Source organism: Thalassophryne amazonica, chromosome 15 (assembly GCF_902500255.1).
Source record: "Thalassophryne amazonica chromosome 15, fThaAma1.1, whole genome shotgun sequence".
In the NCBI taxonomy this organism is placed as follows: Eukaryota; Metazoa; Chordata; class Actinopteri; order Batrachoidiformes; family Batrachoididae; genus Thalassophryne; species Thalassophryne amazonica.
In genome coordinates, this window is record NC_047117.1 from 51,568,900 (window position 1) to 51,587,354 (window position 18,455).

The 18,455-nt window shown below is 41.0% G+C and overlaps 1 protein-coding gene across 1 annotated transcript in view; it reads left to right on the top strand.

The window, feature by feature from the left end:
* Positions 1 to 18,455, top strand: part of dnah10 (dynein axonemal heavy chain 10) — a 215,545-nt gene that overhangs the window by 14,017 nt on the left and 183,073 nt on the right. Inside the window, 3 exon segments of the mRNA XM_034187486.1 lie at positions 414 to 644; positions 5,891 to 6,081; positions 7,518 to 7,713. Of these exon segments, the coding sequence (XP_034043377.1) occupies positions 414 to 644; positions 5,891 to 6,081; positions 7,518 to 7,713 (618 nt within the window).

Genomic DNA, 18,455 nt, shown 5'->3' on the forward strand with positions numbered 1-18,455 from the left:
GAACTGTATTTCTCTTGAAAAGCTTAATCTTTATCTTCTTAAGTAAGAGTTATATGGATACCCATTGGCATAACTTTGTAGTAATAATGGTCAACGTGAATTATTAATTGAAGCAACCAAGAAGTGTTTTGATTTTGGGATGTTATCGGGTATTTCTTGAAAATCTTATGGTGGATTTTCAATGATAAAGAAATGCATTAAAAGGAAAACCTACATAGCTTACTGTGACAATGGAAAGTGTCACCAAATAGACAAAGAGGCTGGCAAACATTTTAACAGCCAGCCAGAAGTTATGAGCAGAGGTTATACATGTACCTAAGCCTGCCTTTGTTGGTCGAAGTAATTATGATGTAGAGATAAGTATGACATTAAAAATGGGTGCCATTAACAGTTCTATGTCTGTTTCACTGAAGGGGCCTGGTCCTTTGGATGAGATCCGTTTTTGGGAGGAGCGCACAATTGCCCTGTGTGCTCTGAATGAGCAGCTTAAAGAGTCAGTTGTAAGGAAGATTGTGGAGGCGATGACCAAAGCAGATAGAGCAGTTGTTGAAAGCCTTGGAGGAACTGTTGCTGAACTGACTCAATACATTGCAGAGTCACAGGATAATCTGAAATCACTTCGCTTAATGGAGAGATACTTCAAGGTAAGTCCCTTTCACAGACAACATTAGTAAATATACTTGATATGCAGGGTTTAGAATTCCCTGAATAATTAATCTGTTCAGATACAGGAATTACAAAACATGCCTGACATGAATTATCATTAAATTTTTACACAAAAACATTGCAGTGGAAATGGTATGATTGAGGACCTCTTACAGGTACCCAATCATGCCAAACTTTTATATGGGTAAATATGAAAAACAGTATTTGTTCTCAAATGAGATGCAAGCAGTGGTCCAGGTACACAGGAAAGACAGTCCCCAGGGCAGTCGTGTCTATGAAGAAACAGTCACACCGGCAATCCAGAGAAACAGGGAAATGGTCAGAGGCCTGTATATCATCATAAAAAAGCAACAATCCAAAAGGCATCAGGCTAAACTTAAGGAACACAATAGGCATTAAAATGGTTGGCAGTAGGAAAAGAAACACAAGGAAACAATTTGAGAGGGAGCTTCACAGTCTAACACTGAAGCGATGGAAGAACAAGGGCAAAATACTCCATTACACAATTAGTGGGGTAGCAAGTGCTAATGGGAAACTGGGGTGCAGATGAAGTAGAAGAAAGCCATAGAAATGAACAAAGATGAGAAGTATCAAAATAAAGGCACCAGTGCAGAACGTGATAATACCACAGAATAATCTTTATTTGTGCAGAACCACTGGTCTGTCTCATAAACAAATACTGGAAACTGAAACACCAAGGCAACTGTCAAAATGCCAAATTAGAATGGTTATGTTGTGTGGGCCGCCAGAAGAGGAGGTACTGCTGGCCCACCACCAGAGGGCGCCCTGCCTGAAGTGCGGGCTTCAGGCACGAGAGGGCGCTGCCGCCACGGACACAACCGGGACAGCTGTCAAGAGATAATGAGTGACAGCTGTCACCCATCTGCTCTACATCATCTCACTCCATAAAGACCGGACGTCATCTCCACCTGATTGCCGAGATATCATCTACCTGTGAAGGTAATATTTTCTGCTGTGTCAGAACTGTGACTTACGTGTGATCTGTTTGCAGCCGTTTTCCTGTGGAGCCTTGTCAGCTGATTGGTGGTTTATGAGAGTGCCGACGTCTTCGCCTCTCACTCCTTCCAGATAAGTGCTTTAACAGGAGCTGCACATGTGTGTGATTAGAGGTGGAGGTGACTTTCCACCTTCTGACTGTTTTTGTTACTGGGTGTGCACACACCCACATCTCACTGTTTGTGCTCCTCGCCAGCAGTACCAGATCCGACAGTCGGGGACGGTGATCACCTGGGAATTCGGGACTTGGCGGCTCCAGTATTCACCGGGTTCTGTGGCGGTGGAAATCGTGTGGTTCCGGCTCTTCTCAGGACAGACGTCTTCTATCCTCGAGCCTGCCCACACGTCACCTTTGTGAATTGACTATAATCAGATTCTGAGATTGTCTGTATATTCGTTGTGCACATTCACAACATTAAATTGTTACCTTTTGGCTCATCTATTGACCGTTCATTTGCGCCCCCTGTTGTGGGTCCGTGTCACTACACTTTCCCCAACAGGTTATATACTTTCTAGTGATATGAAATGTATTTATTTTCACAAATTCTGTTTGGGGATGCAAAGAGATACACAGATATCCAGATTTACAGCTAAACATTCATGTGTATTTATTGTGAAATGGCCACCGTGAGCTAGCTTGTTTGATTACTGTTGATCCAGACAGCACACTGACTGTGGTGCGAGATGTTTTACTACCGTGCTCTGGCTCAGTCAGTGTGAAGCAATGTCACAGAGGGATAGTAGCCTGGAAACTAGCCTTATTTTTTCCAAGTTTGTTTCAACATTTGCTATGGAGGCATAACCGATTCAGACTGTGAGCAGTCCAGGAGTTGTGACACAGCTGTCAAATTCAGGAGCAAATAAAAAATCCTCATGTTGCACGGGTTTGCAAATTGTGCGGAATAAATGTATTTTTTATTCAATAAACAATCAGTTTTCACTCTTTTTTTTTTACTTTGAAAACACTCCATGCAGATCAAGGAAACTTGGTTGGAACAAAGCCTTGCTTCAACAATAACGTTCTTTTTATAGCAGTTACAAACTCTGCCATCATTTGAGGTCTGGCCTCAAAACAGCAATTCTCGAAGTGACAACGACACAGGACGCTGTACTTATTCATCTGCAGTCTTTGAGTCCAATGTGCTGTTAACAGACAATGCTTTGGAAAATTGAACAAGGACACACCAACCCTGTGTGCTTTGCTATGATATACAGTGATACATTGCTTTCTGCCAGACCCAGTTATGATTGTATTCCACTCAGTTCACAATAACTTTACTATTGCATTTATCCACAGAGTGAAGAAGAGGTTAATTTTTTTAGATCATGCTCCCTCTTTGAAGGACTTAACCCTTATAAATATATATGCATGTTCCTATTTTCAAATGAAAAAAATATGTCACACAACACTAATAATGTAGACAGAATTTGTTGAGGAATGGCTATATTTTTATATATTTAATTTTGTAAAGCACACTTATGTGTGATTTGGATTTTAAACACTGAAGCAGACAAAAGTGGCAGTCTTTCCAGTAGCTCTGTTTGTCTCATGTCTTTTAAAACTTTTTTGTCCTTGTTTACATTTTGTTTTTTACAGTCATTGCACAGATCTCTTTCTAGCCTATGGATATAGTTATTGCTGAACTGCAACATGGTAGTTGGAACTCTGTTTAGACAAGGGACCAGCTGCTCACACTGTGGACAAGGAGCCATGTTGGCAAGGTTCACCCTATACTGGAGGAGCTGTTGCAATGCTCCCGTGGAAGCAGAGCTGGTACTAAGATTAAGGCTGAGTGCCTGGAGAAATGGTGGAGGTTCAGAACAGCTATTCCTTCGTGTGTGATGGGGAATGTGAACTCACTGGCCAACAAGATGGGTGAACTGGCTGCATTGGTTAAGTTATACAGGGAGTGCAGCTTACTGTACTTCACAGATACCTGGCTATCCAGCAACATTCCAAACTACAATGTGGAGCTTCCTGGCTTTGCAGTAGTGAGAGCAGACAGAAATCCAAGGCTAAATGGCAAATCTAAAGGTGGGGGTCTTGCACTTTTTGTTAACATCAAGTAGTGCAGCCCAGGACGTGACTGTAAAGGAAATTATCTGTTGCCCAGACATTGAACAGTTAGCAGTGAGTCTCAATCCATATTACATGCCCAGGGAGTTCTCACATGCCATTGTTGTTTGTGTTTACATCGATCCACAAAGTATGGCTGAGAACATGTGACATCACGAGGGCTTCATTGCAATTGTGGGAGACTTTAATCATGCCACATTGGACTTAAGTCTGCCTTCTTTTCATCAGTCTTGCCCCACAAGAAAGAACAGGACAATTGACCTTATGTTAACATATTAGGGATGCATACAAAGCCGCATATGCTAAGAAAATTCAGGGCCACTTCTCTTCCAACAACCCACACAACATGTGGCAGGGTATCAAGTGCATCACACACTACAACACAAGGAATGCACAGTGCTCCAGAGGACCCCTCTCTGCTGGAAGGCTTGGGCAGCTTCTACGCCCACTTCGAGGACCCAAGCATACCTGCTACCTCCAGATTGATGACACCACCAGGTGAAGTGCCCTTCAACTTGACCCCAGCGGCAGTGAGAAAGACCCCACAGGCGTTCAACCTCCACAAAGCTGCAGGCCTCTCAGTCACCTAGAGAACAAGCACTCCTATGTCAGTCGATTCTTTGTGGACTTCACATCTGCCTTCAATACAATAATACCACAGACCCTGGTGCATAAACTCAACACACTTGAATTGAGCACCTCCCTCTGCAACTGGTCCTGGACTTTCTAAGGGACAGACTGCAGTCTGTAAAGATCCACAAGATCTTCTCCTCCTCCATCACCCTCAGCACTGACTCCCCCCATGGCTGTGTGCTGAGCCCCCTCCTGTACACCCTGCTCACTTATGACTGTGCAGCAAACCACCCAGGCTGTGAAGTTTGCTGATGACACAGCAGTGATGGGATGCACCAGTAATAGTGATGAGTCTGGCTACAGGCAGGAGGTTGAACACTTTGAAGGCTGGTGCAAAGACAACATCTGCATAAATGTGAAGAAGATGAAAGAGATGATCGCAGACCTCAGGAGGAGCAGACACCTAACCTCTCCACTCTCACCCCTGAATACTGGAGGAGCAAATGTGGAATTAGTCAGCAGCTTCAGGCACCTGGGTGTAAACCTCCCCAAGGACTTCACCTGGAGCAACAACACCTCAGCCTTGGTCAAGAAGGCACACTAGCACTTGTATGTCCTCAGGAAGCTGTGCCACTCTGGATTCGACAGTTCTGTTCTGAGAGCCTTCTACAGGTGCATGGTGGAGAATATGTTCCTGCATCACTGTGTGGTACACCAGCAGCTCTGCAGTAACGAAGAAGGCTCTGCAGAGCAGCTGCTTCACCAGACCACATCCCCTTCCAGAATCTTCACTAACACCTGCGTCTTGTTACGCTAATTACATCACCTGTTATTTAAGTCCCTCACTCTGGTGCCAGTTCGTTGAGATCTAGTTATCCACTTTCCAGCCTTAGTTCCTTGTCCTGTTGCCTCTCTGTATTTTTGACCTTACTTTGTTTTTTTTTTGGATTTCGTCTTTGTCTTAGTCCTTGTACTTTGTCACGCTGTGTTTTGACCTCTGCTCAGCCTCTCGATTGTTTGTACCTCTGGCACTCTGCTTGACATATTGTGTACCGTATCCCTGCAACGTCTTCAGATAAAGCCTTTTATTATTCCAACGTCTGTGTTCTGGAGTCCTGCATTTGTGTCCAGCTACATTGCACCTGCATTCCCAACAAAAAACCTTTAATAAATTCACCTCACTTCCAAATAAAAAAATAGCCTTGTGTATGAAAACACAGACAGCTACTGGTGATCACTCAGTAACAAAATTTATTGTCAATATCTGATTAATATAGCCTGATTTTCTTTTTATTTGCAAGAGAACACTTAAAAGTAATTGAAATGTGGTTGATCATTTTACTTGGTTTGATTTATTTATGAGTGTTAAATATTTTGCAGAGTAACTGAACCTAAAACCTTTGTACAGTGTTGTATGTTACCAGTAGAATGTTTTAACGTACAACTATTTACTTTTCGATATCTTCAGACACTCTTTCCAACCTGGATATAGTGACTTCAGAAAGTGTTTGCTTGTTGCATTGTCACATCCATCACACATAATATAATCTTTTGCAGACCCTGACTACCGCAGCAAGCTTGGCTTTGATCCTGGAAACTATTCTTCCGATGATGCGCAGCCTACATGTTATGTGGCTAGTCGCCCAGCACTATAACACACCGGAGCGTATGGTCCGTCTAATGGAACGTATTGCATGGCAGCTGTGTGAACGTGTGATTCAAGCAGTTGAAGTCCACAAGTTGTTCATGTATGTCAACAAACTGTTTTGTTTTTTTTTTTTTTTACCTGCAATTACATTTTTCATCATTATACTACAATGTTTGTTTGTTCCATTATTCCTCTGAGGTGCTTGGGCCAATTTCCACTCAGTTTTCTGTGTGCACGGTCATGGTCACTGGGGTCAAAAGTCCAAATTTTAGTTTATCTGTTTCGCTACTCCTCCCAGGTCATTTGGTCAATTTCCACCAAAGTTGACATGTGGATGACAGTCTGCCCTACCACTGCCCAGAATGTGGTTGTTCTGGCAAAGGTCAAGTTCGTTGTGGTCAAAGGTTAAAAGTCTAATTTTTATTTTTATTTATTAATTTTTTTTCCCACTTCAGTGTCCACCAGAATTGGCAGTAGGTGGTTTCTAGAATTTCCCAGGCAACATCAGATTTACCAAAAGTCAGGGTCAAGGTCATTGGGTTAAAAGTCAGGTTTCCCCTATTATGTGCACCAAATGTGACACACAAACGGGGATGGGTTCGAGAATTACCCCACAAGATTAAATTTGTCAAACGTAATGTCTGTCTGCTTGTTGACCTCCTTCTCTCAGGTCCTTTTGCTGATTTTTATCAAACTTGGTATGTCACTGAAGGTTGATCCTAAAACTACCCCTAATGAATTAATTTTTTCAAGGTCAAGGAATTTGATATTCAATCTGAATTGAACCAAATGTGGCACACACTTAGATGGAATCCAGTATTTCCTTGGCAGAGTCAAACAGAAGATGTTGTTTTTGGGTGTAGGCCATTTGGGTCAAATGTTAGCTTGCCATAGGGCTTAATGTCTTCATTCGGAGTTGACAAGTAGTATGTAGTTGATATGATATGATATATGATATGAGATTTATTGTCATTGTTATTACACGAGTGCAGCAACGAAATTACGTTTACTCTCCAATTACCTCAGACAAGATACAGCAATTAATCCAAAATTATTACTTGTTTACTGTAATAATGGCACACATCAGAATTAAAGACAACACATATACATTTGACATTGTTTATGTGCACTAAACTTGAGGCAGTCTGTCATCCGAATTGAGGCAGAGTGGGTGAAGGCTGCAGCAGGAAGGGCCCGCGCTGCCCAGCTTGGGGGGTAGAAGGCTGCAGCAGTAAAAACAGCACTGCCTTTGAGGTGGCAGGGAGGAAGCCAGGGTGAGGGGAGTGGAGAGACACGGGGGGGTAATAGGGATGGAGGGAGGGAGATATGCTTCATGCGTAGATGAGTTAAGTTTCTGTCAGTTTCTGTCTGTGTGTGTGTAAAGTCTGACATTGCAAAGCAACAGCAGGCTGGGGGGTGAGTAGATAGATGAGAATTCATCATCTTACAAATCATATATTGTTTGAGTTATTTGAGAATCCATTATGTATTTAGACTGCTTTGTGCTTTTGTTCAACTGCACAATTTTCCTTGCAGTAATAAGAAGGTGGCCAAACTCAAGGTATGGGATGCGAAGCGGGTTCTAGATCAGTGGAAGTCATCCTACTTTGAGGTTCGTGCTGCAATTGAAGAAACAGGCAGAGATTCACGCTGGGAATTTGACCGTAAAAGTCTGTTTGAGAGGAGTGATTACATAGCATCAGTCTGTCAGGACCTGTACAACGTTTTGCAGGTCTGTGAAGACACACGTCATAATCAAACACCCAATTTGTATTCATATGCATCAAAGTCAAACAGAATTGTAATTCCTTTGAATTTGTGTTTTACAGATTTGGAGGAGTTCAATAACAGCTTTGGCCCAGAGTTAAAAGCTGTTACAGATGACCCAAACCACATTGATGATGTTCTGTGCAGGGTGGGGAGCCTTCTTAGGCCTTTTGAGGACATCAGCTTTGACCCTTTCAGCATCTCTGAGATGAGCCGTTGGAAAGTTATCATGCAAGAGTTCAATATTAAAGTGGAAGTGAGTTTTGTGCAAAGATTTTTAAAAACAATATCTCCACACAAAAGTTAAGCAATTAATGAGTGGTGGGCACAGCTATCCTAAAAGTTAGCTTTAATAACTGCTATTCCATTAATTGAAAGGTTTACTCTAATAACGCTAAGCTACCACTAACCACGACCATGTATATGGCCATAACTATGCATTACATATTTCTTATTACATACTACACATTACATATGTAATACAGCACATATTATATACTGTGTATTACATACTACATATTGCATTATACATCATATATTACACTACATATTATATATTACATAACATATTACATCCTTGAAATGTCCCCTGGTGGCAAATGTGTGAACGAATGTACAACCCCAATTCCTATGAAGTTGAGACCTTGTGTGAAATGCAAATAAAAACAGAATATAATGATTTGCAAATCCCCTTCAACCTATATTCCATTGAATACACCACAAAGACAAGATATTTAATGTTTAAACTGACAGACTTTTTTGTTTTGTGCAAATACAAGGTCTGTCAATAAAGTAACGGTCCTTTTTATTTTTTTTCAAAAACTACATGGATTTCATTCATATGTTTTTACGTCAGACATGCTTGAACCCTCATGCGCATCTGTGAGTTTTTCCACGCCTGTCGGTGACATCATTCGCCTGTGAGCACGCCTTGGGAAGGAGTGGTCCCGCCCCTCGTCGGATTTTCATTGTCTGGAAATGGCGGAATGAAAAGGACTTTTTTTTCATCAGAATTTTTTCAGAAGCTGTTAGAGACTGGCACCTGGAAACCATTCGAAAAATTTATCTGGCTTTCCGTGAAAATTTTATGGGCTTCACAGAGAATAAGGTCTGTTAGTACAGCTTTAAGGACCCCTTTAAGGACGCTCGGTGCGCCACGCTCCGAGCTGCGACGACGCGACAGAAGCCACCGGACCATTTCTAAACGGATGGCTCTGTGGATACGAGACCATCGTGTGCTCTTTCTCTGGTTATCACAAGAGCTGGACATCAGCCATTTTCCGGCAGATTTCACTTTTAACAAGAGATTTTGTCATGGAAAGCCACGTGGAGGCTTCGCGCATCACGACCGATTCGCTTTGGAAGCGAGACAAAGGAACACCTCCGTTTCGGCGTGTCAGAGGACAAGTTTGGACATGTCCAGCTCTCCACAATTTCACTGATACTTACTGGATTGGTAAGCATTGAAAGCCGAGATAGACATGTCCAAACTTGTTCTCTGACACGCCGAAACGAGCATACGACGGTCTCGTATCCACAGAGCCATCCGTTTAGAAATGGTCCGGTGGCTTGTGCCGCATCGTCGCAGCTCGGAGCGTGGCGCGCCGAGCGTCCTTAAAGGGGTCCTTAAAGCTGTACTAACAGACCTTATTCTCTGTGAAGCCCGTAAAATTTTCACGGAAAGCCAGATAAATTTTTCGAATGGTTTCCAGGTGCCAGTCTCTAACAGCTTCTGAAAAAATTCTGATGAAAAAAAAGTCCTTTTCATTCCGCCATTTCCAGACAATGAAAATCCGACGAGGGGGCGGGACCACTCCTTCCCAAGGCGTGCTCACAGGCGAATGACGTCACCGACAGGTGTGGAAAAACTCACGCATGCGCACGAGGGTTCAAGCATGTCTGATGTAAAAACATATGAATGAAATCCATATAGTTTTTGAAAAAAATAAAAAGGACCGTTACTTTATTGACAGACCTCGTATTTGCTCATTTTGAAATGGATGCCTGCAACACATTTCAAAAAAGCTGGGACAGGGGCAACAAAAGACTGGGAAAGTTGATGAATGCTCAAAGAACACCTGTTTGGAACATTCCACAGGTGAACAGGTTAATTGGAACAGGTGAGTGTCATGATTGGGTATAAAAGAGGCATCCCCAAAAGGCTCAGCTGTTCACAAGCAAAGATGGGGCGAGGATCACCACTTTGTGAACAACTGTGTGAAAAAATAGTCCAACAGTTTAAGAACAGTGTTCTCAACATTCAATTGCAAGGAATTTAGGAATTCCATCATCTACAGTCCATAATATATTCAGAAGATTCAGAGAATCTGGAGAACTTTCTACACGTAAGCGGCAAGGCCAAAATCCAACATTGAATGCCCGTGACCTTCAATACCTCAGGTGGCACTGCATTAAAAACTGACATCATTGTGTAAAGGATCTTATGGGCTCAGGAACACTTCAGAAAACATTGTCAGTTAACACAGTTTGTCGCTACATCTACAAGTGCAAGTTAAAACTCTACCCAAAAGCCATACATTAACAACATCCGGAAACGCCGCCGCTTTCTCTGGGCTGTGCTCATTTGAAATGGACAAACGCAAAGTGGAAAAGTGTGCTGTGGTCTGATGAGTCCACATTTCAAATTGTTTTTGGAAATCATGGGCGTCGTGTCCTCCGGACAAAAGAGGAAAAAGACCATCCAGACTGTTACCAGCACAAAGTTCAAAAGCCAGCATCTGTGATGGTATGGGGGTGTGTTAGTGCCCATGGCATGGGTAACTTACACATCTGTGATGGCACCATCAATGCTGAAAGGTACATCCAGGTTTTGGAGCAGCACATGCTGCCATCCAAGCAACGTCTTTTTCAGGGACGTCCCTGCTTATTTCAGCAAGACAATGCCAAGCCACATTCTGCAGGTGTTACAACAGCGTGGCTTCGTAGTAAAAGACTGCGGGTACTAGACTGACCTGCCTGTAGTCCAGACCTGTCGCCCATTGAAAATGTGTGGCGCATTATAAAGTGCAAAATACGACAATGGAGACCCCGGACTGTTGAATAACTGAAGTCGTACATCAAGCAAGAATGGGAAAGAATTCCACCTACAAAGCTTCAACAATTAGTGTCCTCAGTTCCCAAACACTTATTGAGTGTTGTTAGAAGGAAAGATGATGTAACACAGTGGTAAACACACCACTGTCCAGCTTTTTTGAAACAGTTGCAGGCATCCATTTCAAAATGAGCAAATATTTGCACAAAAACAATGAAGTTTATCAGTTTGAACATTAAATATCTTGTCTTTGTGGTGTATTCAATTAAATATAGTTTGAAGAGGATTTGCAAATCATTGTATTCTGTTTTTATTTACATTTTACACAACGTCCCAGCTTCATAGGAATTGGGGTTGTACATAATAAAGGTATTACACCTTTTCCGGATGATAATATTATGATGCCCCATTTGTTGGCCTGTGATGGACAATGTGGTTTTCAAAGGAAGTACATAGACAGCCACATACATGTGCCTTTACAGTACTAGTGCAGTGCCTGCAGAAAGTTCGTATTCCTCTAGAAAATTGGGAGCTTAAGTAGATTTCTCATAGATGGTCGTATGAGGCTGTGTTTGAAGGTGGGATGTAGAAAGAGGTGTACTTGCACATAGCTCTGAGTAGCTGAAAAACTCTGATCATTATGTACAATATTCCTCCTGCAGAAGGGGGAGGAGTTATGCAGTCTGATTGCCACAGGTAGGAAGGACGTCCTGTGGCGTTCTGTGGAGCACCTCGACAGCCTCAGTCTTTTGCTGGATGTGCTCTGACAGGACGTCAGTGTGGCATGCAGAGGGTGGGAGGTGAGCAGTTTTCTCAGCATCCTCCTCTGACACCTCCATCACAGACTCCAGCTCCACCCCCAGGACAGAGCCAGCTCTCCTGATGAGCTTGTTGAGTTTGTTCATGTCAGCTGCCTTCAGCCTGCTGCCCCAGCACACTACAGTGTAGAAGATGATGCTGGAGACCACTGAGTGATAAAACATTTGCTGCATATTTCTACAGACAATGAAAGATCTGAGCCTCCTGAGGAATATACATAGAATACATAGAATTATACATAGAATTATATGACAATAAAAGGATTCCTATTACTGTAAACAGGTTAATGGAAGAGAGTCAGACAAAATTAAACAGAACATTTAGAATATTTGAAACAGCAAATCAGTATCCCACCTCCTGAACACAGTTTATTTAAACTTGAACTCACGGCAAATATAAGATTTTATTCAGCTCATGTACTTAATGAAACTTTCTACAAATTGTGGGAAAATATACTATTGTATTCAGCTTATGTACTTACTGAAATGTACAAATAGTGAGAAATTTGTTTGTGTTATCAAAAAATGGATTTGAGCTACCGTTTCCTCAGTGTTGTCAAGTTAAACTCAGTTGCAAGGAACACTGACAGCATGCATGTCACAGTAAACAGGAACAAATGTATGATTTTAGTGTTAGTGGAACTAAATTTAGTGGAATCTAAGTGATCTGCTAATGGTTTTCAAAGTTAGCTGAAAAGTTAAACTGCTAACAAAAAGTTAGCTTCACTAATTAGCTGCTTTCTGATTAGCTGAATTACGCCCACCACTTTAATTAAGCTAAAGAGTCAACTGCAACTCAAATGCAGATAAACTGTATGTGTAAAAAATTTTAATGTTGTTGTGCTATACAGAACTCACTTCTTATTTTGCTTTAATCATTCACTCTTATTTGTCAGCAATACTAAAAGGTGGCTTTGATTCAGAATTTAAAAGTACCTGAGTCGTCAGGGACACTTACTAATTGTATACCATATGCTTACTTAGGCGATCGATGAAGAAGCCATCACCTTGCTTGACCATTCATTCACGAAACTGCGATCTTCAGCTGCTGCCATGGAAATGCTCCTGAAATTCAAACACATCCATTCCAGAGACAGCATCACCAACCGTCTGATGCATACATTTAATGACATCATGGCTCAGTATTGCAAAGAGGTAATTAGAATTTGAAAAAAAAAAAAAAAAAATCACTTTTCAGCCTGAAGTTGATTTAACCCCTTAACGCCATCGTCGCATATATGCTACAATCTCTGACTCAAATATGCAACTTACCAAATTGACCTGTATGCCCGTTGTCGCAAATTTGCAACATACCATCATTATTATTATAACATTATACACTAAAGTCATTACCAGAATACCCAATATTACTATCTAGTTTTCTGCAAAAGTGAAATTAATAATCTCAACATTATTTACCATCCTACTAAAGGCAAAAACACACACAAAACATTTTTTTATATACAGCTATATAATTCGGGCATTAAGGGGTTAAATGTACAATAACACCGGTTTTGTGGGAATTAGACTAACAGAGTTGCCATGCTTTTCAAGGACTTGATGAAGATGTAACTTCCATCAAGACATCGGTCCCTTCTTTGTTTTGCACCCTGAGTATATGTTTTATTTAATGTAGGTACTGTTCTTTAAGATTCAATAGTTACAAAAAAATCTTGCCCTTATTTTAGTTTTTAGTTTGGAGTAGCAATAGTCAAAGGGATGCAGGAGCTGAAGAGACACATACAGCAAAGGTCAGTAGATTGGGAAGCAAACTAGAGGACACAACAGTCGCAATCTTGTATGGTATAGCTGCACCTACTTAAGTCACTAGCCACCATTGTGCCTGGTCGTCATTGCTGAGTTTTTGAAAGTGTTGGACTGGTGATCATGCTTCTTTTTTTGGGGTCCATCCTGAGAATTCTCCTGTTCCGTAGATTTGTGTCCCATGCTTATTGGTCTGCTAAGGCACAGGAAATTAAGTGAATCCTGGCATGCATCAGATGTGTTCTGCCACCTACTCTTGTTCATTGTTTTTATGGACTGTGCGTTGCATAAGGTTGTCTTGCACAGTGACTTGTGTGCCTTTATGGTGATGAAAGGTTCACTGATCTTCCCCCTTCAGATGACGTTATGATCTTAGGGTCTTTGTTTCACCTAGCTGCGACAAGTGGATGAGTACTTTTGGGAGACTAGGATAGACTGGTTGTTTGCCTGTGTGACTACAGTATGAAAGGTGGGGTGGTTGTATAGGTTGTTTGATGTAGATGCTTCAGCATCATGTGTTTATAGATCTAGCCCGACCTCAAACTTGACATGCTGATAGTCAATTCTCATAGCGTGATAAATAATGCCACTAAATAGTACAAAAATGTATTATTTTTATGTCATAAAACAAAAATGTATACATTTTATTATTTATTAGTTTTATTTGTAGTTTATTCTGGAAGTGAAAGCTAAAATTCACACTCAGGATCTGCTTTTTTTTCATGTTAGACTCAATGAATTTGGATAAACTAATTTCAAACTGAAAATCATGATTTAGAAAACACAAGTCAACAAATCATAAGGATTTCCTTTATATTAAAAACAAAATACGGGTGCATTGGGAAAGTATTCAGAGCACTTTACTTTTTCCACATTTTTGTTGTTATAGCCTTATTTCAGAATGGAGTAAATTAATTTTTTCCCTAAAAATTCTACTCAGAACACCCCATAATGACAACATGAAAACAAGCTTTTTTAATTTGTGCAAATTTATTAAAAATACAAACTAAGAAATCACATGCAAATAAGTATTTACACTCTTTGTTCAATACTGATGCACCTTTTTCAGCAATTATACTCAAGTCTTCTTGAATATGATGCCACAAGCTTGGTGCACCTATCTTTGGGCAGTTTTGCCCATTCCTCTTTGCAGCACCTCTCAAGTTCCATCAGGTTGGATGGATAACGTTGGTGTACAGCCATTTTCAGATCTCCAGAGATGTTCAATCGGATTCTGGTCTGGGCTCTGGCTGGGTCACTCAAAGACATTCACAGAGTTGTCATGAAGCCACTCCTGTGATATCTTGATTGTGTGCTTAGGACCTTTGTCCTCCTGAAAAATGAACCGTCACCCTCTGAGGGCAAGAGCGCTCTGGAGCAGGTTTTTTCTGTACATTGCTGCTGCATTCATCTTTCCCTCAGTCCCGACTAGTCTTCCATTTCCTGCCGCTGAAAAGCATCTCCACAACATGATGCTGCCACCACCATGCTTCACTGTAGGGATGGTGCCTGGTTTCCTTCAAACATGAGGCCTGGCAGTCATCCCAACAAAGTCAGTCTTTGTCTCATCAGACCAGAGAATTTGTTTCTCATTGTCTGAGAGTCCTTCAGGTGCCTTTTGGTAAACTCCAGGCAGGCTGCCATGTGCCTTTTACTAAGGAGTGACTTCCGTCTGGCCACTCTACCATACAGGCTTGATTGGTGGATTGCTGCAGAGATGGTAGTCCTTCTGGAAGGTTCTCCTCTCTCCACAGAGGAATGCTGGAGCTCTGACAGAGTGAACATCAGGTTCTTGGTCACCTCCCTGAGTAAGTCCCTTCTCCCCTGATCGCTCAGTTTAGATGGGTGGCCAGCTCTAGGAAGAGTCCTGGTGGATCCAAACTTCTTCCATTTACGGATGATTGAGGTTGCTGTGCTCATTGGGTAAATGGTAAATGGACTGCATTTATATAACGCTTTTGCATCTCCATCAGATGTTCAAAGCGCTTTATACATCAATGCCTCACATTCATCCTGATGTCAGCCTGCTGGCATGCAAGGCACCCATTACGCACCGGGAGCAACTAGAGGATTAAGGACCTTGCCCAAGGGCCCTTAGTGGTTTTGGGATTTGAACTAAGGATCCCCTGGGACCTTTAAAGCAGCAGAAATGTTTCTGTACCTTTCCACAGATTTGTGCATGGAGACAATCCTGTCTCAGATGTCTACAGACAGTTCCTTTGACTTCATGTTTGGGTTGTGCTCTGTCAGCTTTGCAACCTTATATGTTGACAGTGTATGAGCTTTTTGATATCATGTCCAATGAGATGAATTTACCTCAGGTGGACTCCATTTAATCTGTAGAAACATCTCCTGATCAGTAGAAACAGGATGCACCTGAGCTCAATTCTGAGCTTCATGGCAAAGGCTGTGAATGCTTATGTACAAGTGATTTCTTGTTTTGTTTGTTTTTTTTAATAAATTTGCAAAAATCTAAAAAAACAATTTTTTTCACATTGCCATTATGGGGTATTGTGTGTAGAATCTTGAGAGAAAAGAAAAAAAAAAAGATTTTGACAAGTCTGAATTGTAATTTTCTTAAAAAAACAACAACAAATGAAATATCTTAAATGTTGCTAAATTTAATACTGAAGATTTAAATCTGTGTTTTACATTGTAAATCATATGGTAACTGCAGCAACATGCGACACCAGTGGATGCTTCCAAACCTGAACTGTTTGCTAGCTAGTAATCAATTTTGTGACATGGATGTCTAAAATAATGGATGTGGAGTGAAACAAATACAACATATGTCTACATGCTTACAACTAATTATTTGTAAAGATTTTAAATGAGGGAACATACCAGGTCACTTTATTGGAAAGTGCCCCGACACCCTTTCTGAGGCAATTACATAGTTAAAACAATTACGTAGTCTTTGCTAGGGCACTGTATGTAGCCCAATCAATGTTAGATGCAAGATACATATGTACTTACATGGATTGATACATACATTGATGCATACATACACTGTAAACCTGAGCAAGTTAGCAGAACTCAGTCAATTGCCACAACATTTTTGAGTTCATACACTTAAAAGTCAATTATTCCCAGAACTTAAAAGTTTTGTACCTCATGGTTACATTTAATTTAAAGTGTTCATTAAGTAAAAGTAAGACCCTTCGGCTGCTCCCTTCTTTTTTACTCAGGGTTGCCACAGCAGATCCGAGGTGGGTTGGCATGTTGAGCTGGCACAAGTTTGATGCTGGATGCCCGCTGAAGCAACTCCACATTACATGGAGAAATGTGGCAGGGGTAGGGTTTGAACCGGGAACCTTCTGCACCAAAACTAAGCATACTAACCACTAACCACCCCTGCCAAAGTGCTCATTAAGTCAATAATAATTATTACTATAATAATTATTACTTAATTCTTTTAAGTTGGCCTTAAGTTATGCTTTGAAGTTTTGTTTACCTAATATAGTTAAATGGATTGCAACTATATTTACTTAATATAGATCAAGTCAATCAAAAATTCTGAGTTTAATTTATTCTACTGAGAACGCAAGGACCATATTACACAAACTTGAATATTTAACTCAGTAGAACATTTTCTTAAAACTTTGAGTTTACACTACTTAATCTTTTTAATTAATTTGAACATTCGGGTTTACAGTGTACATATACATACATACATACATACTTATATATGGGGAGGTTGATAGCAAAATTACCCATATTGTAATGCTTAGTACTCAGGAACCATAATACAGACAGGCCCTCATCTGAAAGATAATCTTTTGCTGTGACTCCATTGTTCTGCTGGGTGACTTCAACACACACATGGGCAATGACAGAGACACCTGGGGAGGTGTGATTGGGAGGAATGGCCTCCCAGATCTAAACCCGAATGGGTCTTTGTTATTGGACTTCTGTGATAGTCATGGATTGTCCATAACAAACACCATGTTCGAACATAAGGATGCGCATAAGTGTACATCGTACCAGAGCACCCTATGCGGAAGGTCGATTTTGTGATCGTATCATCTGATCTGATGCAGCATGTTCTGGACACTCGGGTGAAGAGAGGGGCAGAGCTGTCAAATGATCACCATCTGGTGGTGAGTTGGATCAGAGAGTGGGGAGGACTTTGGACAGACCTGGTAAGCCCATAGGGATAGCGTGGGTGAACTGGGAACATCTGGAGGTGTCCATTGTCCGACAGATCTTCAACTCACACCCCCGTCAGAGCTTTTCTACAACCCTAAATCCATTGAAGTTGGGACGTTATGTAAAATGTAAATAAAAACTGAATACAATGATTTGTAAATCCTCTTCAACCTATTATTCAATTGAATACCACCACAAAGACAAGATATTTAATGTTCAAACTGATAAACTTTATTGTTTTTGTGCAAATATTTGCTCATTTTGAAATGGATGCCTGCAACACAATTCAAAAAAGCTGAGACAGTGGTACTGTGGGACTGTGTTACACCACCTTTCCTTCTAACAACACTCAATATAAAGTTGAGTGATGAGTGAGTATATACAACCCCTGGCAATAATTATGGAATCACCGGCCTCAGAGGATGTTCATTCAGTTGTTTAATTTTGTAGAAAAAATGCAGATCACAGACATGACACAAAACTAAAGTCATTTCAAATGGCAACTTTCTGGCTTTAAGAAACACTATAAGAAATCAGGAAAAAAAATTGTGGCAGTCAGTAACGGTTACTTTTTTAGACCAAGCAGAGGGAAAAAAATATGGAATCACTCAATTGTGAGGAATAAATTATGGAATCACCCTGTAAATTTTCATCCCCAAAACTAACACCTGCATCAAATCAGATCTGCTCGTTAGTCTGCATCTAAAAAGGAGTGATCACACCTTGGAGAGCTGTTGCACCAAGTGGACTGACATGAATCATGGCTCCAACACGAGAGATGTCAATTGAAACAAAGGAGAGGATTATCAAACTCTTAAAAGAGGGTAAATCATCACGCAATGTTGCAAAAGATGTTGGTTGTTCACAGTCAGCTGTGTCTAAACTCTGGACCAAATACAAACAACATGGGAAGGTTGTTAAAGG